General features: G+C 50.0%; 1 protein-coding gene across 6 annotated transcripts in view; it reads right to left on the bottom strand.

The window, feature by feature from the left end:
* The window catches only part of AGAP1 (ArfGAP with GTPase domain, ankyrin repeat and PH domain 1), a 320,698-nt gene that overhangs the window by 8,871 nt on the left and 290,002 nt on the right, over positions 1–21,825 (bottom strand). For all 6 annotated transcript variants that reach the window (XM_071562998.1, XM_071562999.1, XM_071563000.1 and 3 more), the window contains one exon: positions 71–326. In XM_071562998.1, coding sequence (XP_071419099.1) covers positions 71–326 — 256 coding nt within the window. The remainder of the gene's footprint in view (positions 1–70; positions 327–21,825) is intronic.

The raw sequence follows: 21,825 nt of genomic DNA, 5'->3' as shown, positions 1-21,825 counted from the left end.
AGCAGGCGAGGCATGTCCTGCTGGGGTCACCCCCTCCCATCCCTGCCCTCCCCTGGCCACGGGCACTCACCCAGATGAGCAGCTGCACCAGCACCACGTTCCCCTTGCGGCAGGCCAGGTGCAGGGCCGTGCGCCCGTCGCCGTCGCCGCACGTCTCGTTGACCTCGTCCCGCGTGCCGTGCGCCAGCAGCAGGATCACCGCCCGCAGGTCCTCCTCGGCCGTGGCCCTCAGCAGGTGCTGGCCCAGCGACAGCTCCAGGCACTGCAGTGGCGCCAGGAACAGCTTCTGCTCGTACTTTGCACGGATCCACAGCTCCTTCTCTTCCCTGGAGAACCAGAGGAGACGGGTCACTCTCACCTGGGGCTGCAGCAAATGGCACTGGGCCAACAACAAAGCCATTTCCTCCTTGGAATGTTTGGCAAGAAAAGCCCTCACAGAAAGAGCTCACCCAAACCTGGTGTTTGCAGCAGTATTTGTGTTGCCCACCTTACTGTTACTGGGCCATGTCACTGCAGTGCCCAAGTCCTCCTGGATGGATGCTGTGCCCATAGGCTGTAAGATCTCAACAGCCAGGAGGTCTTACAAAGCCTTGGGTCATCCCCAGGCCTGGGAAGAGCCCCAAGATTCACCAAGACCAAAGACCCAAGAGGCAGCCTGGTGCCACTGTAAGGCTGGGCTGGAAAACACATTGCAAAAAAGCACCCTCGGTTTCTCTGTCTCAGAGCAAAGTAACCAAACAGGAGTGCTTTGTCCTTCTCCAAGCTGAGTAATGTTTCCAAAGGCACAGGGATGGCTCCTCTGTTTGTTTTTCCAAAATTCAAACCAGCAAACCAGTACTTTGAAGTGCCTTTGCCCCCTGATATATCAAAGAACTATCAAAAGCTTTCTGGGTGCTCTCAGGTTACAAGAGAACAAGGACTACAAACAAGTCGCTCCACCTGCCATTAAAAAAATTACCATACAATTATAGGATGTGAGAGATCCAGCCCCAGACCAAGCACACTTAGAGGTACCTCAGGTAATCTGTTCAGCCTGTGAAAGCCAAACCCATCACCTGAGCCAGGCAGCGTGGTCCCGGTGACAGGTTCTCTCCTCCGGAGCACAAAAGGCCAAGCTCTGTTTAGCCTTTCAGCCGTGTTTACACTGCTCGCAGTAATCTAGTGTCAGGTTAGCCCTAATCTGTTTTTAAATACTTATGTAAACAGCTCCTTCCACCAGCAAATCTGGATTAGTTTTGCATCATTTCCTGGGACATGTGGAGTGACCTTGCTGTGACCTGCCTGGATGTTTTCAGGCACAGCTCCCAGGGCTTGGGCTTCCCTACCTCGACCACAATTTACCCCACAAACAGGTCCAGGGCTTTTATTCAGAGCAAAAGTGCAAATAGAAAATTAACACAGGGAGCGCTTCTTTTACATCAAATTTCTGAGTGACTCCTACAAGATAAAGACACAGCAGAAAAAAAACCAAAACCACACCCCACAACCCATTTGGGGAGTTGCAAATTAACCTTTGATGGCAGGATCTGATAACCAGAGTATCATTGCAGGTATTCCAGATGGGAGAGGAGGAAGAAAAGGAGTCCTGTTATCAGAATCTTTAATTCAGGGGGTTTCTATTTGTGTTTTTTAAGGTAAAAACACAAACCAGAACTAGAGCCATGAAAAGGATGAAGTAGCATGCAATTATCTACAACTTCCAGTATCCATCCAGGTCATCTCCAGCAACGTTTAGCAATATCTCATATGGTTTCAACCACACACAGAGGTACTGACAGTACAACCAGCACATCCACTGCATGTTTAGAAGGTGACACGTGGAAACTGAAGTGACTCAGCCCGAGCTGTTCACCTGCAGCAGCTCACACACATCAGGGCTTTGGGCATTTCCACACATCCCAGAGGCAAAATGTACCTTGGCAGGTTCTCAATAAATTTTTAGCCTAGTCAGGAGTCTGCAAATAAATCCCCTTTTCCCCCAGACCATCTTTTCAGTGAGAGCACCGGTTGCTGTGATCACTGTGGCTCCAAAAAAAGGCATTTTTTTTGTTAGGAAACAAGCTGTTTGACACGAGTCTCCCATTTCCAACCACAATTCACCTTCAACTGTAATAGTGGTGCTGTGATACGCACCAAAATACAGAGAATAAATGCTTAGTTTGGGCAGAGGCTTTCCAGGCTTTAGGCTGGGGGTTTACAAATTCACCAGCACGAGTGTCACGTTTGCCAGGGGGTCACATGGGCAATCCTGCTGCTCTTGGAAGGATGCAAGGAAGAGGGACAGGGATGCTCCAGCCCTGCTCAGGTTTATCCTACTGTCTCAAAACGCTGGGAAAAGAACAGAAAATCCTTTAAAAATAATTGGAACAGAAAGGGGAACGTGCTGCCACCAGCACTGGGGAGGGAGAGGTGCAAATGCTCCTTCCTTAAGGCATCAACAGACTCCATTTGTTAAGGGACAATTCCACCTCTGGAGTCACATCAAGGGTTGTGGTGGGAACACAGCAAACACCACACATCAAAATAAAGGTGTGTCAAAAGCCTCAGACGTTTGGGGCAGCACATCCCTGGCATCTGCTGCTGAGTGAGAGCTTGTCAAGAGGACAAACTGGGCACAAGGAGGACACAGCACTGGGACTGCAGGGTAGAAAACTGAACTTTAGGAGAGGCAGGAGGAAAGCACAGCTGCCCAGGCCTCATGGAGAGCCAAAACACACAGGGGCTGTTTTTCAATCAGCATCTAGAAAGCCAATGCCCACAAACATCCTCCTGACACCTCTGGCACACACCACTTAATTTGGAAGGGACTTTCCTGGGAGACAGATGCAGCCCCACTGCTCACATTCACCTCCCAAAGCCTGACAAGAAGACATAAATACTGTAATTGTTGCTCTGATGCCCCAATTTCACTTGGGGGATCCACAGCTTGTCTTGGTGGAGGTTTCATTTCCCCCAAGGAAGGCCAGTCCAAGAGCAGAGTTGTCAGCAGTAGATCACTTCACCTCCCTGCAGCTCCCTGGAGGACCACTGCTCACAGCCCCTCTTAGTTAATGAGCTAAGAAATGAATTATTGGAGCGGTCAGCAATAAGCAGGAAGAGGAGGCACAGTGTTTCATTTCAGCCAGCACTGACATACCTTTAAATAAATCAACTGAGGAAGAGTAGGAGGAAGAGCAGCTCATGAGGAGAAAGACACCAAACCAATCCCTAAAAATAAAGCCTGGTAAACATTTGCCTTGTTTTCTGCCCTTAGCTGTAATCCTGGCAACTCCCAATGACCCTCTCAATATCAGACTTTGAGTTGTAGCTGCCAAAGCCAAACCAAGACTCCTGGAATGAACTTTTAAGAGAGGAGTTCTCCACTCAAGACCAAATGAAGGCTGTGCTGGAGAGCAAACACCTGCATGCACTCAGATGGTCCTGGTGATACCAAATGCTGGAGAACATCTGAGCTGCCTCTTCCTCAGATGGACTTAAATTAATAATTATGATCTCCTAGATACACTTAGAGAAATTAACACCACGGTTCAAAGATCAGACTTGCTTTGAGACTCTCATCTCTAAATCTCTGTGTTCTAACCCAGACCACTGACACAAACTCCAAACCTTGATGGTTACACAAGGGGCAAACACAACAGGGGACAACTCCAAAATACTCTGTGGAACCAGGAATGAGACAACACTAAGCCTTGGCCAAAGCCCACCAGGAGCCTCCAGCACTGAGCCCCAGGTCCACACAGTGTTGGGAATAATGCAAGCTCTGTGGTGGCAGCAACACTGTACATAGGTAAAGGGTTATTAGAAACAGATGAAAATTTCAGTTCTCAGTTTATTTTGATCTAATTAGGTGCTTGCTTCTCAAGATAATGTCCAATTATTTAAATTACTCTGCCAGCCACATCACATCATTATTATCTGGAAACATAAATACTGGGCACTGGGAGGGGGAGGGTGAACCAGGGAGCACCAGAGGACAGAAAAAGAAGATTTGCTTTGAGCACAGCTCTGCTCCAGGAGCTGCACTGCATTCCCCACCTGTGGGCTTGCCCTGGAGCTGCTCCTGGAGGAGCTCACACCCCACACACCTCAGTCCCACAGAGTGCACCAAGCTCTGCATCCAACAGATCCGAGCAGGAGCCTCTTGCTGGTGCTGTGCACTCTCCATCCTTCCTCCTCCCTGCTCCCATTCCCCTCTGCCTCCCATGTTTGGTGGAGAGGCATGAAAGGCAAACCCCAAAAGGATGTGCAGGGTGGGAGTAAAAGTGTGTTCCTACAGAGCCCCAGAACTGACTGTGCAGGCAAGAGCACTGGATGGGGAGCCTGAGAACTGCCCCCCAAACCCCACAGCTCCAGCACAAGAGCAGCCCTGCTCTCACCAGAGTGGGAACAAGGGGGACAAGAGTGTTGTGCTGCTCACTCATTACCCAGAATTATTCACCATTTGTTAAAAAGCTGGACCAAATTTTGAAGGTTGGCAGCAGGTATTTCCCATGGCAGGGCCCTGATTTCCCAGCACAGGCTCAGGGCAGGCATTTTGAAGGGAAGTTTTATCCTCCACACCTCTGAGAACACTAAAAAGCTCTGGAAATTTTTTTCTCTTTTCTTGTCTCCTGCTAAAGTAGCTAATTGTGCCCCAGAGGAGGCTCTCAGTGGGGTCTGCAGTGGGGCTGTGCAGGTGCTGTGCCCGGCTGGTGCCAGTGCTGGTTGCTCACTGATGTACAACCCTTCAATGCTGTGGTAACCTGGCCAGCTCAGCATGAGCACTGCCAAATATCCTCTCCTCCTGGCCAGCTGACAAGGTTAATGTGTCTCTTCCAAGAAAATGAAGTGAATCTAACCTCCTGTACCTCCCAAACTCCTGGAAGAGCCCCAGAATGTGTCATTAACTTCGTGGTGCAGCTTTGCAAGAAGCCATTGCCTAATGGCCAGTGCTGGGCAGCTGCTTTTGCCGGGGCTTCCTGTTCAAACAACCCCCTTTGTGGTGATCCTGAGGGGCCTGCAACCTTGGGATGGGTAAAAGGAAAACACCGGGGAGGGGGGGACGGGATTGAAACGTTGGAAAAGGTTCCTGATGTTTTTAATTGCAACAGCAAAGGGGGAGAAGGAGAGAAGGCGAGAAGAAAGGGCTAGCAGCAAGGAATTTCCAAAGTGCCTTCCTGCCCCGAGCAAAGCAGGAACTGGGAGGAGAGGCATGGAAGAGGAGCTGGGAACAATGTGCTGAGAAAACACAGGGGCTTCCTCTCTCTGCAGGAGAAGACCCGAGGATTGCAAAGGCCGTGCTTAGCAGTTGAGTGGTTCAGCTCGCATGCCTTCCCTGCCCCGCCGCGTTGCCAAGGGGGAAGGTGCTCCAGCCACCAGGGACAGCAGGGCCTGCCAAACAAGAGGGCTCCAGACAGCAAACAAAGACCGATGGGTGTTTATTCCTTAATTACAGAGAAGCTCCCGAGGCCCAGAGCACTGTCAGTCCCACCCGCCCAGGAACAGCACCGCGATTTATGCACGCCGGGGCAAAGAGGAAATAAATATCTCTCTGGCTTCTGATCAATATTATGAGTGTTTGGCCAACCTACAGGGTGTTTTATGAGCTGTAAGGACAGAAAGGGATCATTAATAATTAAATAAAGTCAACCTATTAAGCTTATTACTTCTTACAAGTTAAACATCCCTGGCCGATGAGGAGCAGCCCCAGAGGAAAGCTCAGATCAGCCAACCCACATCCTGCCTTGGACTCTGGGCCAGGGCTGGCCCCAGTGAGCAGGTGCTGACCCAGCCTGGAAATGGTTCCATTGCTGGCTGAGGACTGTGTTCAACCTGCTCCTCAACCTGCACATTTTTGTCCAAGAGATGGAGAGAGAGACAATTCCGTGCTACATAAACATGCCAAATTCAGGTCACTGCTCCTACTGTCAGTCCCATTCAGCTGAACCACAGCAAAGCACCAGCACCAAAAGGCACAAGTTGTCACAAAGCCTGGAAGTGTCCAAGGCCAGGCTGGACAAGGCTTGGGGCACCCTGGGCTGGTGGGAGGTGTCCCTGCCATGGCAGGGGTGGGATGGGATGAGCTCTGAGGTCCCTTCCAGTCCAAACCAGTCTGGGGGTCTGTAAAATAAAGGTGCTTTCCCACCAGCAGCACCTCTTACTGACAGGGACCAGTTTTCTGGAGCCCATAGCTCAGGACCCTTTCCATGTTAGGTCCGCTATTCCATTCTCCAGTTTTCCTTCCCCAGCTGTGTGTTTGAGGGGAATCAAGCCCTGCTTGCAGGAGGGACGGAGCTTGCTCACAGTGCAGAGCCCAACGTGCTTCTCAAATCAATCACACCTTGCCTGACAATCACCAGCATCATCCTCACCCAGACTCAGTGCAGCTTCTCCACCTCCTTCCCTCTCTCCTGGCAGCATCTCCCACACAGGGCTCCACATCAGCTGCTGATTCTGCCCCTCCAGTGACACCACAGAGCAACCAGCTCATCCTTTAGGTGTTACTGCACCACAGGATTTATTACTGCCCAACATTAATGACCAGCCTGGCCAAGACATCAAGGTTTACTGACTTCAGGCTTTTCAGATAAATATCCTGCAATTGTGGGCTCTGATATATCACAGAAAATTGCAGCCAACTTCTGTTTTCATTGCCTGACACTCAATCTAATAACTTTTAAGGTACCCTCGATAAAATATATCACTCCTGAGGTTTATTCCATATGAAGTTAAGGAAAAACTATGTGACACATAAGGGCAGGGGATACTGTGGGTACTAAGAAAAGGCTTATTATGATGAGAATAAAGATCCTAACCTGGTTAAGTCTTTTCTCAATACAAATCCAAGCTTTTATTCAGTTCTGTGCAACTGAAATGACAACAGTCCCCAGAGATTCCATAAAAAGCCTCAAGAATGGGATGGACTGCACTTTTCCACCAACTCCACATGCCCCAGAATGGTTCTGAACAGCACTGCCAGCAATATTGCAGAGGAAAAACCCAAACAATGGTGAATCCTAAGAATTTGGAGCTCACCATTGTCCAAGGGACACCGTGAACATCATTAGAGGACTGGAAATCCTGTAAGGAAAGGCTGGAGATTTGGGATTGTTCAGCCTGGAAAGGAGAAGACCCAGGGGTGACCTGACTGTGGCTTTCCAGGGCTCAGCAAAGATGGGGAGAGACTTTTGCAATGGCCTGGAGGGACAGGACACAGGGAAAGGCTTCCCACTGCCAGAGAGCAGGGAAAGGTGGGATATTGGGAAGGAATTCCTGGGTGGGAGGGCGGGCAGGCCCTGGCACAGGTTGGGCAGAGAAGCTGTGGCTGCCCCATCCCTGGGAGTGTCCCAGGCCAGGTTGGACAGGGCTTGGAGCAATCTGGGCTGGTGGGAGGTGTCCCTGCCCATGGCAGGGGTGGCACTGGGTGGGCTTTGAGGTCCCAACCCAAACTGTTCTCTGATTCTAAACACGTAGCTTGGTTCAAATAATTAAAAAAGCACATGAAGAGTGGGGTAAGCTGGAGCTCTGCTGAGGTGTGCAAAGAGGGACCTCAAGAGAAGCTGGAACTCACCTGCCATGAACAACAACTCCCTCACCCTCTGCTCAGCAGCAGGAAAATACTGAGTTCATATCTGATCCCTCTGGTGTGCTGGCACATCCCCAGCCAGGCAAACAGCCACATAAAACTGAACCCAAAATACATCACTGTGTTAGTTACCAAAAAGAAAAAAAAAGCCAATGAGTGAGTTCCCACTGTGTTGTTCCACACACACAAGTGGATGCTCCCATCTCTGGGGTGGTCACAGTTGTGCACACCACAAATATTACCTGAAAAAGGCCAAAAGTTGCTCCACAACAGTTCCACAGAAATGCTAAAACCAAGGAGTGTATTTGCTTCCTGCTTGTTTTCAGTAATAAATACATATGCAGGGAGTAGTAATTGGAAACATGCAGCTAATGCATTTCATTATTCATGTGTAACCACACTTAACCTGATGTCTTAAGTGTATAAATCAAATTGCATTGTGCCAGTACCTAAACACAGACTGGAAATTTCAATTTGCAATTTGATCCACAGTCACTCAGGTTAGAAGATTCCATTAATTTGCAATTTGTTAACACTAATTTTCTCCTATAGGAAGGCTATACTTAACACTGTAGCACTTTAAGTAGAGCTCAGGAAATCATTACCTACGTTTTATCTTTTTTTTTAAAGGAAAAAATTTGAAAATCCCCTTGTACAAGGGACCAATCTCCAGCCAAGCACCACAAACTGGCAGAGGATGGGCTAATCCAACACTGCATAAAGACCTTCTGAAACCTACTTGGTAATTGTGATCCTTTGTTAGCACTAACTCCTACAGTTTGGTTTGCAAGGAAAAACAACAGCCCTTTCAGGGGGCTTTAATATTACCTTAATTCCAGCAGAAGCAGTTAAGATGACACTCTTTGGAGTATTGGGGAAAAAAACACTCTCCAACATTACACTGAATTGATGTAAGACATAAAAGAGAAAATACAAGTAATAAACATTGTATTTGAGAATAGACTGTGCAGGAAAGCACATTTGGAGCAGCAAGCAAATAAAACCAACTGCTTGCTCTGCACAAGTCAGAGCGGGGGGCAGGAGGGTTTGCTGGGGGAGCTCTGAGGGCTGGCCAGGAGCAGGAGCAGCATTTCTGGGACCCACATTCTACAGATGCTGCAGGGACCAAACCTTCCCAAGTGACTGGAATCCTCCCTTCTGCTCCTCTCACCTTCCAGCATCTCCTCATCCCCAATTCAGGTATCACAGAATTGCTGAGGCTGGAGGAGACCTCTGAGACCACCAAGTCCAGCCTTGCACCAAACACCCCCATGCCCACCAAACCAGGCACTGAGTGCCCCTTCCATCCTAACTCAACCCCTCCAGGGTTGGGGACTCCACCAACCCCCCCCCCCCCCATCGCCTGACCACCCATTCAGTACAGGAGTTTTTTGTAATATCCAACCTTAACCCCCCCTGGTGCCATCTGGGGCCCTTTCCCCTGGTCCTATGGCTCGTTGCTGGGGACATTCATCCCACACCCTCCTCTTCCTCTCCAACACACCTTCCCTTCTTGGCTGACATGCCTGTGCCACTACACCACCTCCAGCCATTCATTCTTCAGCTGCTCTGGCTGCCTCTTACATCTCACTGATGACAAGGACTTTACAGCAACAGTTCATGTCATCAGACCCCTCAGTGCATTTATTGATGGCTATTTTTGTTTAGTAACAACCATGCCTTTCTTGGCAAGTGAGATCTGAGGTATCAGCCAGTGGTGGGACTCCCCTCCACCTCTGTTCTGCTGGGCTGCAGGTGTTTGATGCCCTTCTCCAACCACCATTAGTTAAAAAAAGGGCAGCTGCTGCTGCTCATGTTTCTGAAAAGCAAAGTGGATGAAAAATGAACTTGAGTAACTAAGAAAGAGTTCAGAAATTCTCAGCAATGAACAGCCACAGAAACCCACGAGGTTCCTCTGTACCTAAAAACTGAAATACCAATACTTTTATTTGTTTGTTTGTTTTCAGCAACACTTGGGTTGCCCAAATGTGCCCTGAAAGGTGGGATTACAGAAGACACTGGAGTGCTCAGGTCCTGCTCAGGCATTTCTAATTGCACACCTCTGCCTATTAATCACTTGCAAACCTTTAGGCTTTTATGATTTACAAGCCATAAGGTTGGTGCTTAACAGTGGGAAACCCACATAAAACCTGACAGCAAAGAAAACCCACACTGGAGCCACCTGCCAAAAGTGACAGCAAGTTCCACTTGGACAGCAACTCGGAGAGAGGTGTGCAGGGATTTCAAAGCTGGATCACAGCCAGAATTAAAGAATTAAAGCCTCTTGCCCAAGCGCTGGAAGTGCCTTTGCTCTCCCAGCAAAGCCCTCTTTGGGCCACATTTGGAAATTATTAAAAAAAGATAAAATATCCCTAATCTGTTACCAATTAGAAGAAACATGTGAATATTATTTTCTAATTTGTGACTCAATCTTAAAAGCAAAGTCATTGAAATAACTCCACGGGCTCCTGAATATTCCTATTGTGCTCCTGAAGAGAAATGAGCACCGGGAATGTCCTCTCTGCCCGAGCTGCCCTGGGGCTGAGTGTTCCATAAGAACCATCAAAGCCCTGAACGTGAACTGCCAAAAACCTGTAATTTCTGCTCTGTGGCAGCTGCAGCCCAAGGGCTGCCAAACTGATTAGTCCCCTCCTAATGGTCTTTGTGCCCCTCGGGTTTGTGGCAGGGGTGGGACAGAGGTGGGCACAGACACGGGGTGGGTGCCCAGGGGTGACCCCCGGCAGCCCCTGGAAGGACGAGCCAGCGCCAGGATTTATGGCAGAGGCTCCTTTCTAAAGCCCAGACACAGCTCGACTTGAGTGACTAACTCCTGAAAATTGGTAATTTCCTGGTGCTTAGCAGGAGGAGGGCCACCAATGGGGAGCAGAAGCTGCTAATAAATTTATAGTGCGTTATATGCCAATTAGACCCCTTCAGCCCTTCAAGAGGCAGCACCACCAATCAGGTTATCATTCCACAAATGCACTCTTTAGGGCTGATCTCATCACAAATCAATGCTGCATTTAAAGTGCAATTTTCATTAGTATCTCCCAGGAATGCACTTGTGAAACAATGCAAGCAGGTATTCCTTCCCTCCCTCCCTCCCCGCCGGGGCCCTTCCCCGGCACCTTGTGCAGAGCTATTTGCTTCTCACCCACAGCCACATCAGAGCTTCCAGTGGCAAATAATCACTGTGAATACCACATTAATTCTGCACCCAGCCAGATTTATTACACACGTCATACCTGGGAGTTTCACCGTCATTCACAAGCCCTCGGTGAAATTACATCCTTGTACCTGACCACGCACCATGGCGGATCCTGTCAGTGCCAGGAATCAGAGCAGATCCCTCAGCTTCCCACCCCACCACGTCCACCAGTGCTGAGACAGCTGGGGCTGCCTGTCTGGGTGCTCAGAGAAAGGAAAAATACAGAAATAAATAGTCTGGTTTAGCATCTCCAGCATAGGGACAGATCCACTTTAAACCTCTGGCCACAGCTCAAACTGCACCTCAGTCCTTGCAGTCTGTGCAAGCAATACTGTGGTTTGGATGTTCTTCTTGGCCTTCATTTGTTGCTGAACAAGGTCAGAAACAGCCTTCAGGTTCAGCTCTGGAACCTGTGGCAGCACAGAGATGCCCCCTGGGCAGGAACACCAGGGGCCCTCAGTCACCAGGAATGCATTTTCCCTTTCTCTTACTTCTCAAGCAGGTTCAGATTTTGGAGAAGTGCACCCAGAAACTTTTCACAGAACCATGGAATGTCCTGAGCTGGAAGGGACACACAAGGATCACCCAGCCCAGCTCCTGGCCCTGCCCAGACACCCCAACAATCCCACCCTGTCCCTCAGAGTGTTGTCCAAACACTCCCTGAAGTCTGGCAGCCTCAGGGCCGTGACCAACCCAACCTGACCCAACCCCAGGTGGCTTCTGCTTATTTCACTTCCAAATTACTTCAAATTTGTTCTAATTAAGCTCAACACTCTGTGAGTTGCTGGTCAGCTGCCCCAGCACAAGGAGCAGACAAATGCCCAGTGGCTGGGGTGGCTCTGGCTCGGAGTGAGGTGGGATGTGCCTGTGGGGGCTCTGGATGCAGGTTGTGGGATCTTCTGGGCTTGTGCCATGAGAAACAAGTACCTGTAAACTTTCACTGTGCTCTGTTGTCCTCCCCCAGCACTGGGACATCCAAGAACAGCAGGATATGGCAGTCCATGCTGGCACTCCCCTCGCTGCTCCTCCTTCCCAGGTGGAACATCCACATTACAGGGACTTCAGGAACAGGACTCTCCAATGCAGAACTCCCAAAGCAACCCCCACCTCCCTGCTCTCCAGCCAGGGAAGCTCCTCTGCAGCCACACCAGCACCAGATTTGACTTCCTAAACTGCCTCTGCCCCCCACTCACTTTCATTTTGTGGAGGCTCCTCACAAACCCCCCCAACCAACCAACACAGGCAGAGCAGCCGCTGCCTTCAGCCCTGGGCTGTCACCTGCATCTTATTTCTACTTAACCTCTTAAATAACATTGGAATTCACTTTGTCCCCTGATGGGTGCTGTAATGAGAACCACCTGTCAATCAGGGCTCCATTAGCCTGGACAGACTTTCACTTCCTGCCCCAATTTATTGGATTCCCGGGAGCGCCCGGGCCTTGCCCTGGTGTTTTTGGGGAGCTATTCACTGGGAGCAGGTCTCCCTTCTGGCCCTGCTGAGCGGGCATTGTTCGCCCCCTTGGCTCATGGAAACGGTTTCCTGGCCTGACCCACCTCTCCTTGTCCCGAGTGTTTGCCCAAAGTGCTTTGCACTGCTCAGTTCAGCGGCAAAACACAAAACGCCCCAGCTGTTTGCAGTGCTGGGCAGGGGGAGAAGCCCCTCCTGCTGTTCAGCCTTCCCAGCAGAGCCCACCGAGGGGGGAGCCCCCCAGCCCAGCCCTGGGCCAGAGGAACGGGCTCCAAGGGAGCTCCTTCTCCCTCAGCACACAAATCTCTGCTCTCACTCGGCGTGAAAATAAACACAATTTTGTTTTCCTCTTGGTTATGCTCAAATTGCAGCTCAAAGAAAGATCTTACCAACAGAGGCTAAGAGCACTTCCACTGAAACATTATCTTTGGAGGAGTATTTTCACTTCCCCAAATGTGTGCAGTCCTTATGAGCTTCATTTGCAATGTGCTTATCTGTTTTGATGAGATAATAAAATGTATTTTATTTAAAAATATCTCCATTTCCCCCCTCCAAGGGAATTAAAATGGCCAGTTAATCTTTCTGCTTCAGAACAAACCACTGAGTAAATAGAAGAGGGCTCAAGATTATATAAACCATTTTTTTCCCATTCTCACACTGGTCTCAAAGACTAAAATACAGATGTACCTGAGCATTGGCTGTGTGCCTTTTTTAGTATAAATCAGTTTAACTTTTAGCCTGGGAAAGGAAAAAAAATGGAAACAAGATGATAGTTATCTCCAGCCTTCTGTGATTCTCCAGTCAATGGTAAATGGGGGGACTCGTTAGTGCCATAGTGATCCAATCAGGATGAAATTATGCAGTCATGTAAGAAATAATATCTATTAGGCTAATTTAATCAACGAATACTTTACAGATGAATTAGAATGCAGAATCCAATTATTTCAAACATTTGGACTGTCAGCCGCTGTTTCTGAAGCGCTGGAAGGGAGAGGAGGAGGTTTGAGGGTCCTTTGGAGACGAGGGTGGCTGGGCTGTGTTTGTAGCAGGAGAGCTCCCAACAGCAGGAGCTCTGACAACTCCAACCAGCCCCTCCAGGCTCAGGGGGCTCCACTCCAGCCCCTCCTGGCTCAGGGGGCTCCACTCCAGCCCCATCCCAGCTCAGGGGGCTCCACTCCAGCCCCATCCCAGCTCAGGGGGCTCCACTCCAGTCCCATCCCCGCTCAGGGGGCTCCACTCCAGCCCCTCCTGGCTCAGGGGGCTCCATTCCAGCTCAGGGGGCTCCACTCCAGCCCCATCCCAGCTCAGGGGGCTCCACTTCAGTCCCATCCCCGCTCAGGGGGCTCCACTCCAGCCCCTCCTGGCTCAGGGGGCTCCACTCCAGCCCCTCCTGGCTCAGGGGGCTCCATTCCAGCTCAGGGGGCTCCACTCCAGCCCCATCCCAGCTCAGGGGGCTCCACTTCAGTCCCATCCCCGCTCAGGGGGCTCCACTCCAGCCCCTCCTGGCTCAGGGGGCTCCACTCCAGCCCCTCCTGGCTCAGGGGGCTCCATTCCAGCTCAGGGGGCTCCAGTCCAGCCCCATCCTGGCTCAGGGGGCTCCACTCTAGCTCAGGGGGCTCCAGTCCAGCCCCATCCCGGCTCAGGGGGCTCCACTCCAGCCCCATCCCAGCTCAGAGGGCTCCAGTCCAGCCCCATCCCAGCTCAGGGGGCTCCAGTCCAGCCCCATCCCAGCTCAGGGGGCTCCACTCCAGTCCCATCCCCGCTCAGGGGGCTCCACTCCAGCTCAGGGGGCTCCACTTCAGCCCCATCCCAGCTCAGGGGGCTCCACTCCAGCTCAGGGGGCTCCACTCCAGCCCCTCCTGGCTCAGGGGGCTCCACTCCAGCTCAGGGGGCTCCACTCCAGCCCCATCCCAGCTCAGGGGGCTCCACTCCAGCCCCATCCCAGCTCAAGGGGCTCCACTCCAGCCCCTCCTGGCTCAGGGGGCTCCACTCCAGCCCCATCCCAGCTCAGGGGGCTCCACTCCAACCCCATCCCAGCTCAAGGGGCTCCACTCCAGCCCCTCCTGGCTCAGGGGGCTCCACTCCAGCTCAGGGGGCTCCACTCCAGCCCCATCCTGGCTCAGGGGGCTCCACTCCAGCCCCATCCCAGCTCAAGGGGCTCCACTTCAGCCCCATCTCAGCTCCCAGGGCACCTTCCCAGGGCACAGCCAGCTCGATCTGCCCTCTCTCTGCAGGGGCTGACTGTCACTGTCCCCAGCCCTGGAGACCTCCCCTCGCCACTCACCCTGTCAAAGGAGCGCCCACACTGACCACAATAGTCCTGTGTTGTTTGGGGGGGGAGAGGTGCCCCTGGATTGGTGCAGGACACCCCAACTGCACTGACCACACATGGTGTTTGCTCCTCTTGCAAACCAGGGTCTGCCTCACGATGCCAAGCGGAGGGAAATGGTGCCCACAGAACCACTGGAAGGGGAAACTGGCTTCAAACAGAACTTGACTTAGCAAGGAGAGGACAGAGGAACTGGGGCTGTGAGCACACAAACCACACCTGAAATCCAGAGCCACTCAGCACTTGCTTTGCTGATGTCCAGTCACAAGGGGATCAAAATACCTGCCAGAAAACCATCAGTCCTCCAGCAAGGAGCTTTTGGCTCCTTCCTACAGAATAAAGGCACAAGAAATGCCACATCCTCTGCCTCTCTGGAGAATTTCCTCCCCAGTCCACTGGCATTCCATAAACAGAGCAGCCATTCCTTGGGCTGGGAAGTGACTGTGAGAAGTCTCCTCCCCACCTTTCACAGTTCAAGGTGGACTCAAGTTCCCCAGCACTTCTCAGGAATAACAGAACGGTTTGGGTGCCAAGGGACCTTCCAGCCCATCTCATTCCAGTCCCCTGCCATGGGCAGGTTCACCTCCCACCAGCCCAGGGTACTCAGAGCCTCGTGGAACAGCCACACACGTCCACACCATCCAGTCCCATCCCACAGGGCTGCCCACTGCATTTACCACCACAGCAGTTAATTCATGAACTGAAGGTGACAAAGGAGGATGTTTTGCTCAAGTCTATGGCATGAAAAAGGCACTTCCCCCTCTCTCACCATTAACAGACAAGCCACTCCTGGAAGCTCTTGGTAGCTTGTACAGAGAGAAACAAAGCTTGAACCATCTCTTGGACTGTCTTTACAGTCTCTCACAAAGAGCTTAAATGAAGTTTAAGCTTAAAAAATTCTTTTCCTTCTGTTGGCTTAAGCATTTCTTTGGATCATTTGAGCAACCTCCTGAGGAACAGGGCGAGCCTGGTGCCTGCTCCAGGCTGGGCTGTCTCACTGCTCTGTGAGCTCTGCACGTGATTCCCAACGTACCTGTGATCCAAACACTCCTCTGCCCTGTCAGCTGGAGCTGCCAATGGGCTCTCCTGCTTATTTAAACATTTAATGCTCTTCTGGTGCCCAAATTATGCCTTTTGCACGTGATGGATTAGCACAGAATAGAGCACTGACAATTTCCTGCAATCTGTGGAATATCAGATTTTGATTACTTCAGGAGGAGAAAGGAAAGTTCTAAGTAAACTGTTTTGATTGATAAGGAGCAGAGGAATAGTTCATGTGGTGGTTCATTGGGAGCTTTGATGAATGCTTGGCAGGACCATCATGAGTCTCTACAGGAGACATGCAATAGCTCTGAGGAGATTTAAGGTATTTATTGCTCAAATAAAACAAAACCAAGTGACACGAGCAGGTGAAGCAGCATGGGGTGATTACAACCTGCTGATCAGGGCCAAGTGCAATTCTGATTTTTGCAGAGTAAAAACTCATTTTCCAGCTTGCCTATAGAACACTGCTGGCTATTGTAGGAATTCTGGATGTTGCTTTTCTTTGGTGAGGAATGGGGATGGTTCCAGACTCAGACCTTCATGGCAGACAATCTTCTACAGCAGTGGCTCTAGTTTTGGGTGGCAGATTATTTAGCAGTACCTGCTTTCTGACCAGTTCCCAGTCCCTCTGAGTCAGGGCTTTGGTGGCAGCAGCACCAACTCTCGGTGTGATGGCAGGAGCAGCTGTGACCCCTCCACTCTGAAACAGCCACAGACCTGTCTGTGGAAATCCCCAGAGCTGCCCCTGACTGTGGAGGGGCTTTGTATTGAAAGCATCTTCCTCAAACAGCTCAGGGAGACTTCTGAGAGAGACAGGGAGGAAAATGATGCACTTGAAGGGAGGGTTGTGTCAGAAGCACCTTCTCCTTCAGAAGAGGGAGCTGCTCTGAGCCCACTACGAAAAAAGCAGTTACAGTTAAGCAGTGAAGAGAACTGATATTTTTGAGTTTACTATTACTGGATGGGGTTGATGGATGTTTTGGACAGAAGAGGCTGAAAGGAGGCTTTGTGAGCCAAGATGATTGGAACAGTTGTCTTGAGCAGAGTTTGTCTACTCTGGAAAGGAGTGGGGGAGACTCCAAGCAATCCATCAACAACTTCTGCTGGCAGAGGAGGAGGGCACTGATTAGAAATGACAGCTCTGCAACAGGTTTGAGACCAAAGGGCAGTAAAACAAGCTGTGAGGTTGGGAAAGCTGCCCAAAAGCTACAAGGATCTGATGATGAGGTTTTCCAGCTTAGCTCTTCCAAGATCCACCACGTGGCGTGATGGAACACCAGTGGCTTTGCTGGCAGTCCAAGGAGGATAAAGATGATCCTGGTAAGAAAATGAAGGATCCTTACAACCTGCAGTCTGAGGAGGAGGTGGATGTGGAGGACACTGTGATGCTTGGAATGGGTGTTTAGGGACAGGGGTCAGTGGTGGACATGGCAGAGCTGGATTAACATGATGATCTCAGAGGGCTGTTACAACCTCAGTGATTCCACAAACCTCTGGTTTAGATACAGAATACAATCCAAGGGCAGGGTTTGTTATTCCAGGCTATTGAAACAGACCATGCAAGAGTAAAGACTCGGGATTTGTTGCCTTCCCTGCAAAATGCTTGGATTTTCCAGGACTATTAGGCTGGGCCATCACATGTCCTAAACCACTTGCCTTCTGCTGATAATGCTTAGGATGAGATTCTTAAGCTGTAAGCAATTAACCCATTTTGTCTGCTTTAAAAGGCTCCTCCACCTTGAAGGAAAAGAAATTATTGATTATTCTGAGATCCAAACAGTGTGACAGACCTGGCTGGTTATTCTGCATGGCTTTTATAGTGAAAGGAACAACCATTCCTACTATTGCTGTGACCTGGCAATTAAAGTATTTTCCATGTGATGAACAGCAGGCAACTCTCACCAACAGTCAGAAGCAGCTCCACCACAATCCTGAGCATTTATTTTTTAGCTCCTGCATCAGACCAGAAAGGATGGACCACTGAGAACTGCTGGGTCAGGCCCTAAATTGCATCCTGGTGGGCACCTGATCCCAGCCCTGTCTGGCTGAACCCACGAGCTGAGCACTGGCAGTGCCAGCAGTGCCCTGTGTGCCTGTGGGAATGGCTTGTGAGGCACAGACTAACCTGGCAGCTCCCTCCAATCCTGCCTGCAAAAAGCTCCTGCTCCCTCAGAGCTCAAGTGGGCAGCAGCCCCTACACAGGAACTGGTCTATGAGCTACCACCACATGTCTAATTAATGACCCTGCCGGTCGCAGCTGGAAGAGCTGAGCTGGGGGTGATTAATTAAATTAGCTGGCAGAGGAAATTACAGTGGAAAAGCCAAAGTTTGATTGCTCCATAATTAACCACAGTGCAAATAATATCTGCATCTATAACTTGCAGCGATGAGATCAGAAGCCAATTGAATTTGGCACTGATTGAAGCTGTAAATATCCTGTAGTGAAAAATGATAGGTTTGTTCTGAAGGGAAAACTTCCAGCAATGGACAAGCAGCGGATGCAGGAGGAGCAGGGCAGGGCCCTGGAATGAGAGCTGAGTTCAGCTGATGGCTGGAGCCTTCTGGAGGCTGGAGGATCCCCAGGAGAGTGTGGGACAGGCTGGGGGAGCTGCTGGATGCTGAGATTCCTGATCTCGGGGAATCTGGAGAGCAAAGGCCACCAGATCCCTGATCCCCTCCCTCTCCCCCTGCCCCTGGGGGGAGTCTCTGCTTTCCTGGGACAGACTGCACAGCTTCCAGTACCCACTCTGAACACCTCCCTCTTCCCCAGGCCATCCCCTGCTCCTGGGAACTACAGGAACTCAGTTTTCCAAGGAGACCATCTCCAAATGCCTGAAAATCCCTCCACTCCCCTCGCCCCCCAACCACTATAATTTCATTAACCCCCCTAAGCATCTCCTTCTGAAGATCCTCACTAAAGACTTGAAATACTATCATTCCTCTCCCAAACTGCCTTTCTATTTTGGCCAGTGATGGTAATTTTGTACCCCCCTCATCACACCGAGTTCCTGTGAGAAATTCACTCTCACTGCAGTTGGGAGTTGTGGCTCAAGGAAAGCTCAGATTTTTAAATGAGGCCTGAAATGCCCCCCCGCTCACACCCCCAAATGATCCCAGATTTATTTACATGCCTCTCAAACTGCCACCCAATGTACTCCTCAATAGAAACTGCATATTCCAGGAAATACTTATCTTTTTTAAAGCTGTGAAACCAGTTTTCCTGAACACTGAACTAGCAGTGAAAGGCATCACATAAATATACATAAAATATTTCATATTTTGTGTATTTTATATATTATCTTGAATTTATCAAGGATATTACACATATGCTTGAATAGATTCTTGATAAATGTGCTTGAAAATATCTGTTTCCTGCATGCCCCACTATGGCAGTGAAATGGTCTGTCACCTCCTGGCTGTTAAAAATACAACCCAAACCCTTTTCCCCCAGGATGTCACATGCACTTTCCTCATAAAATACCATGTTTATGGTTGAGGGTATTTTCCTTGTCCTGCTGAGACATCCCCCATGACATCTCTTGTTCTCTCCCCCTTTATTCCCCACTTTAACACATGCACTGATATCCAAGGAACTGTCTGACACCCCAAAACCACCAAACTTGGACCCACACCCCAACACTTTAGCACAAGAGTGACTTTCTGGCCACTCTCAGTTCACCTGGAGCGTTCCCATCACACATCCCTGAGCCTTGTCTGCTCCTCACACCCCAGGACTCCCTAGAAAAACACACTCTGTGTTAAAAAAACATTCAAAACGTTGGTGGTTGATTTTTAACATACAAAACAAGCACTTTGGATTTCAGAGGGTCCTTTGGCTGCTGAGTTTATCCAGCCCCCAAGTATATTTTGGGCAGGCAGGAGCAGCTCAGCTCTCCTGGGCCAGTCATGGGGCTTCACAAACCACAGTTAACAGTACCCAGACCAACCAAAACTGCAGTTCTACCACTCAAAATGGCAATAATATTTTAAATTACAACATTTACTTTAAATAATAGTATAGTTTTAAATAATAATAATAATAATAATAATAATAATAATAATAATAATAATAATAATAATATTTTAACTTTTCACCTTGACTGAAAGTCCTAACAAGTAACCCCAGTTAATTTCTGTAGCTGCTTTTCTCTTTCCCTCCTCTGTGCCTGAATGGAACAGGTGAATCCAGCAGTCTCAGGTACCTATTTATGAGTGGTCTGAGCTGCCCAAGGGGCCAAAGCAGATCTGATCAGGAGAGGCTCAGGCAGGAGCACACACACATCATTAGCAAAGGATTAGAGCTGCACATTTTGGCTTCTTGAAATGAGAAAGGAAACAGGTCAACTTCTGGATATGGTTTTCATAAGACATCCCTCAGTTTTAGCTCACAGTGACACAATCCTGTTCTTTCCACTTGCAGAGGAGTCTCAAAAGCACTAATGGGGCTGTGACTTCACTATGTGTGCACCTCAGCTTCCCAGGCCTGGCTGGTGCTGGAGAGAGGTGAAAATACCCCAAAAACATCCCTTAATTAAGCAATTCTGACCTGGATGAAACCAAGGAAATGTAAATCTTCTGGGGGAGAAGCAAAGTTGGCTGGAAGCTTTCTAGGCCATGCCATAATCACCTGTTCAGCACGAGGCTGTTTGAAGCCTGTCCCATCTGCAGCTTTTGAGGCTCCCCAATGAGCAGGGGAAGGTTCCTCAGCTCCCCAATCTCTCCCAGCCTCAGCAGCCAGACCTGGGTCTGCCTGCACAGCCCAGGTGACAGGGACAGGAGGGGGACAGGACATTTCATCTGCCTCCATCCCTCACCTGTGCTCACCTCGACACATCTTAACCCGCTGGTTAATTGTGGGAATGTCTGATTGCTCCTGGTCACTTCCAGCATCCCCCCAACACCCTGCCAGGGGAAGATGCAGCAGTGAGAGCATTTTCTCTGTGAACTGAGGGTATGTCAGAGCTGTGGGGAACCTGCATTGGGCTCCTGCCATCTCAAGTTTCAGTCCAGTCAAAAGCCAGCACCATCTTTTCACTGCTGCCCTTTTCATTTAGTTCTCTCACTGAAGTCTCCTCTCCCCAGTGCCTTGCCAGAGGCTACACCAGCTTCCTGCAGAGCCAGAAACAAAGCTCAGCCTCAAACAAAGCGGGGAAAAAAGGGAAAAAAGCACAAAAGCAAGTTGGTCACAGTTACTGCGGGGGAGCCCTGCAGGCTCTGCAGCCACGACCAAAGAGAGGGATCTGCTGCCTCTGTGCCCGTGTCACCGGCCAGCAAAGCCACCAGGAGCACAGCAAGGCACTGCCTGCTCCCCAAGTCCTGCTCAGCATCCCCACCGAGGCTTCAGCCACGCTCTGTCCTGCCCAGGAGCAGAAACAAACCCACCTGCCACCCAAACAGCCCCTGAGAGGGGCAAATCCAGCCCCGAGGAACACCTGGCTGGGGACAACCACCAAAGGATCCCTGTCCATGAGCACAACCTTCCTGGACATCCCACCTGGGAGAAGGGAACCCAAGGACCACCTCCCTCCCTCCCTCCCTCCCTCCCTCCCTCTCAGCCTGGCCAGTGACAGCCCAGCTCAGATTTAACCACAATTAGTCTGTGTACCTCTGAACAGCAGAAAAGGTGTGTAGAAAGGTAAGAAGAATTTGCCTCAGATTTAACCACAATTAGTCTGTGCATCTCTGAACAGCAGAAAAGGTGTGTAGAAAGGTAATAAGAATTTACATACCAAACAAGAAATAAACTGGCTTACAGCCCTTTCTGCCATATACAGAAAGCAATCTGAATTCTGCCCAGTTAGAACTGCTTCACTTTTGGGGAGAGCTGATGCACAGAGAGGAAGGTGTGACCTCAGGGCAGGAGGAACACAAAGAGCAGAGTAAACACCAACTACACAGAAAAGCTCCAAATGAAAAAGAAAATCTTTTACATCAGATTCCTTTCTAAAAAACCTGGTATTTTCTTTCCTGCTGGATGGTTCCCCTGCCAGCTTTTAGCAGCTCTGCTGAGTTTCTCAGCAGCAGCAAGTGCTTGACTCCCAGCACTTCCCAAAGGACTCACAGAGGAGCCTTTGGACCTGACCAAGGACCTCCTAAGAGCTGATGCTTTGGACATTTTTCTCCTCAATGGTTTTATTTTGGCCTTTTTATGTTTCAGCCTCACAAACAGCTGAATTTCAACAGCAACACAAGCATTCAGTGCTTTTCCTTCTG

This window comes from Pithys albifrons, chromosome 8 (genome assembly GCF_047495875.1).
Source record: "Pithys albifrons albifrons isolate INPA30051 chromosome 8, PitAlb_v1, whole genome shotgun sequence".
NCBI classification, from domain to species: domain Eukaryota; kingdom Metazoa; phylum Chordata; class Aves; order Passeriformes; family Thamnophilidae; genus Pithys; species Pithys albifrons.
Note: the sequence above shows the minus strand (reverse complement) of the source record. Positions and strands in the feature narration are given on the sequence as shown.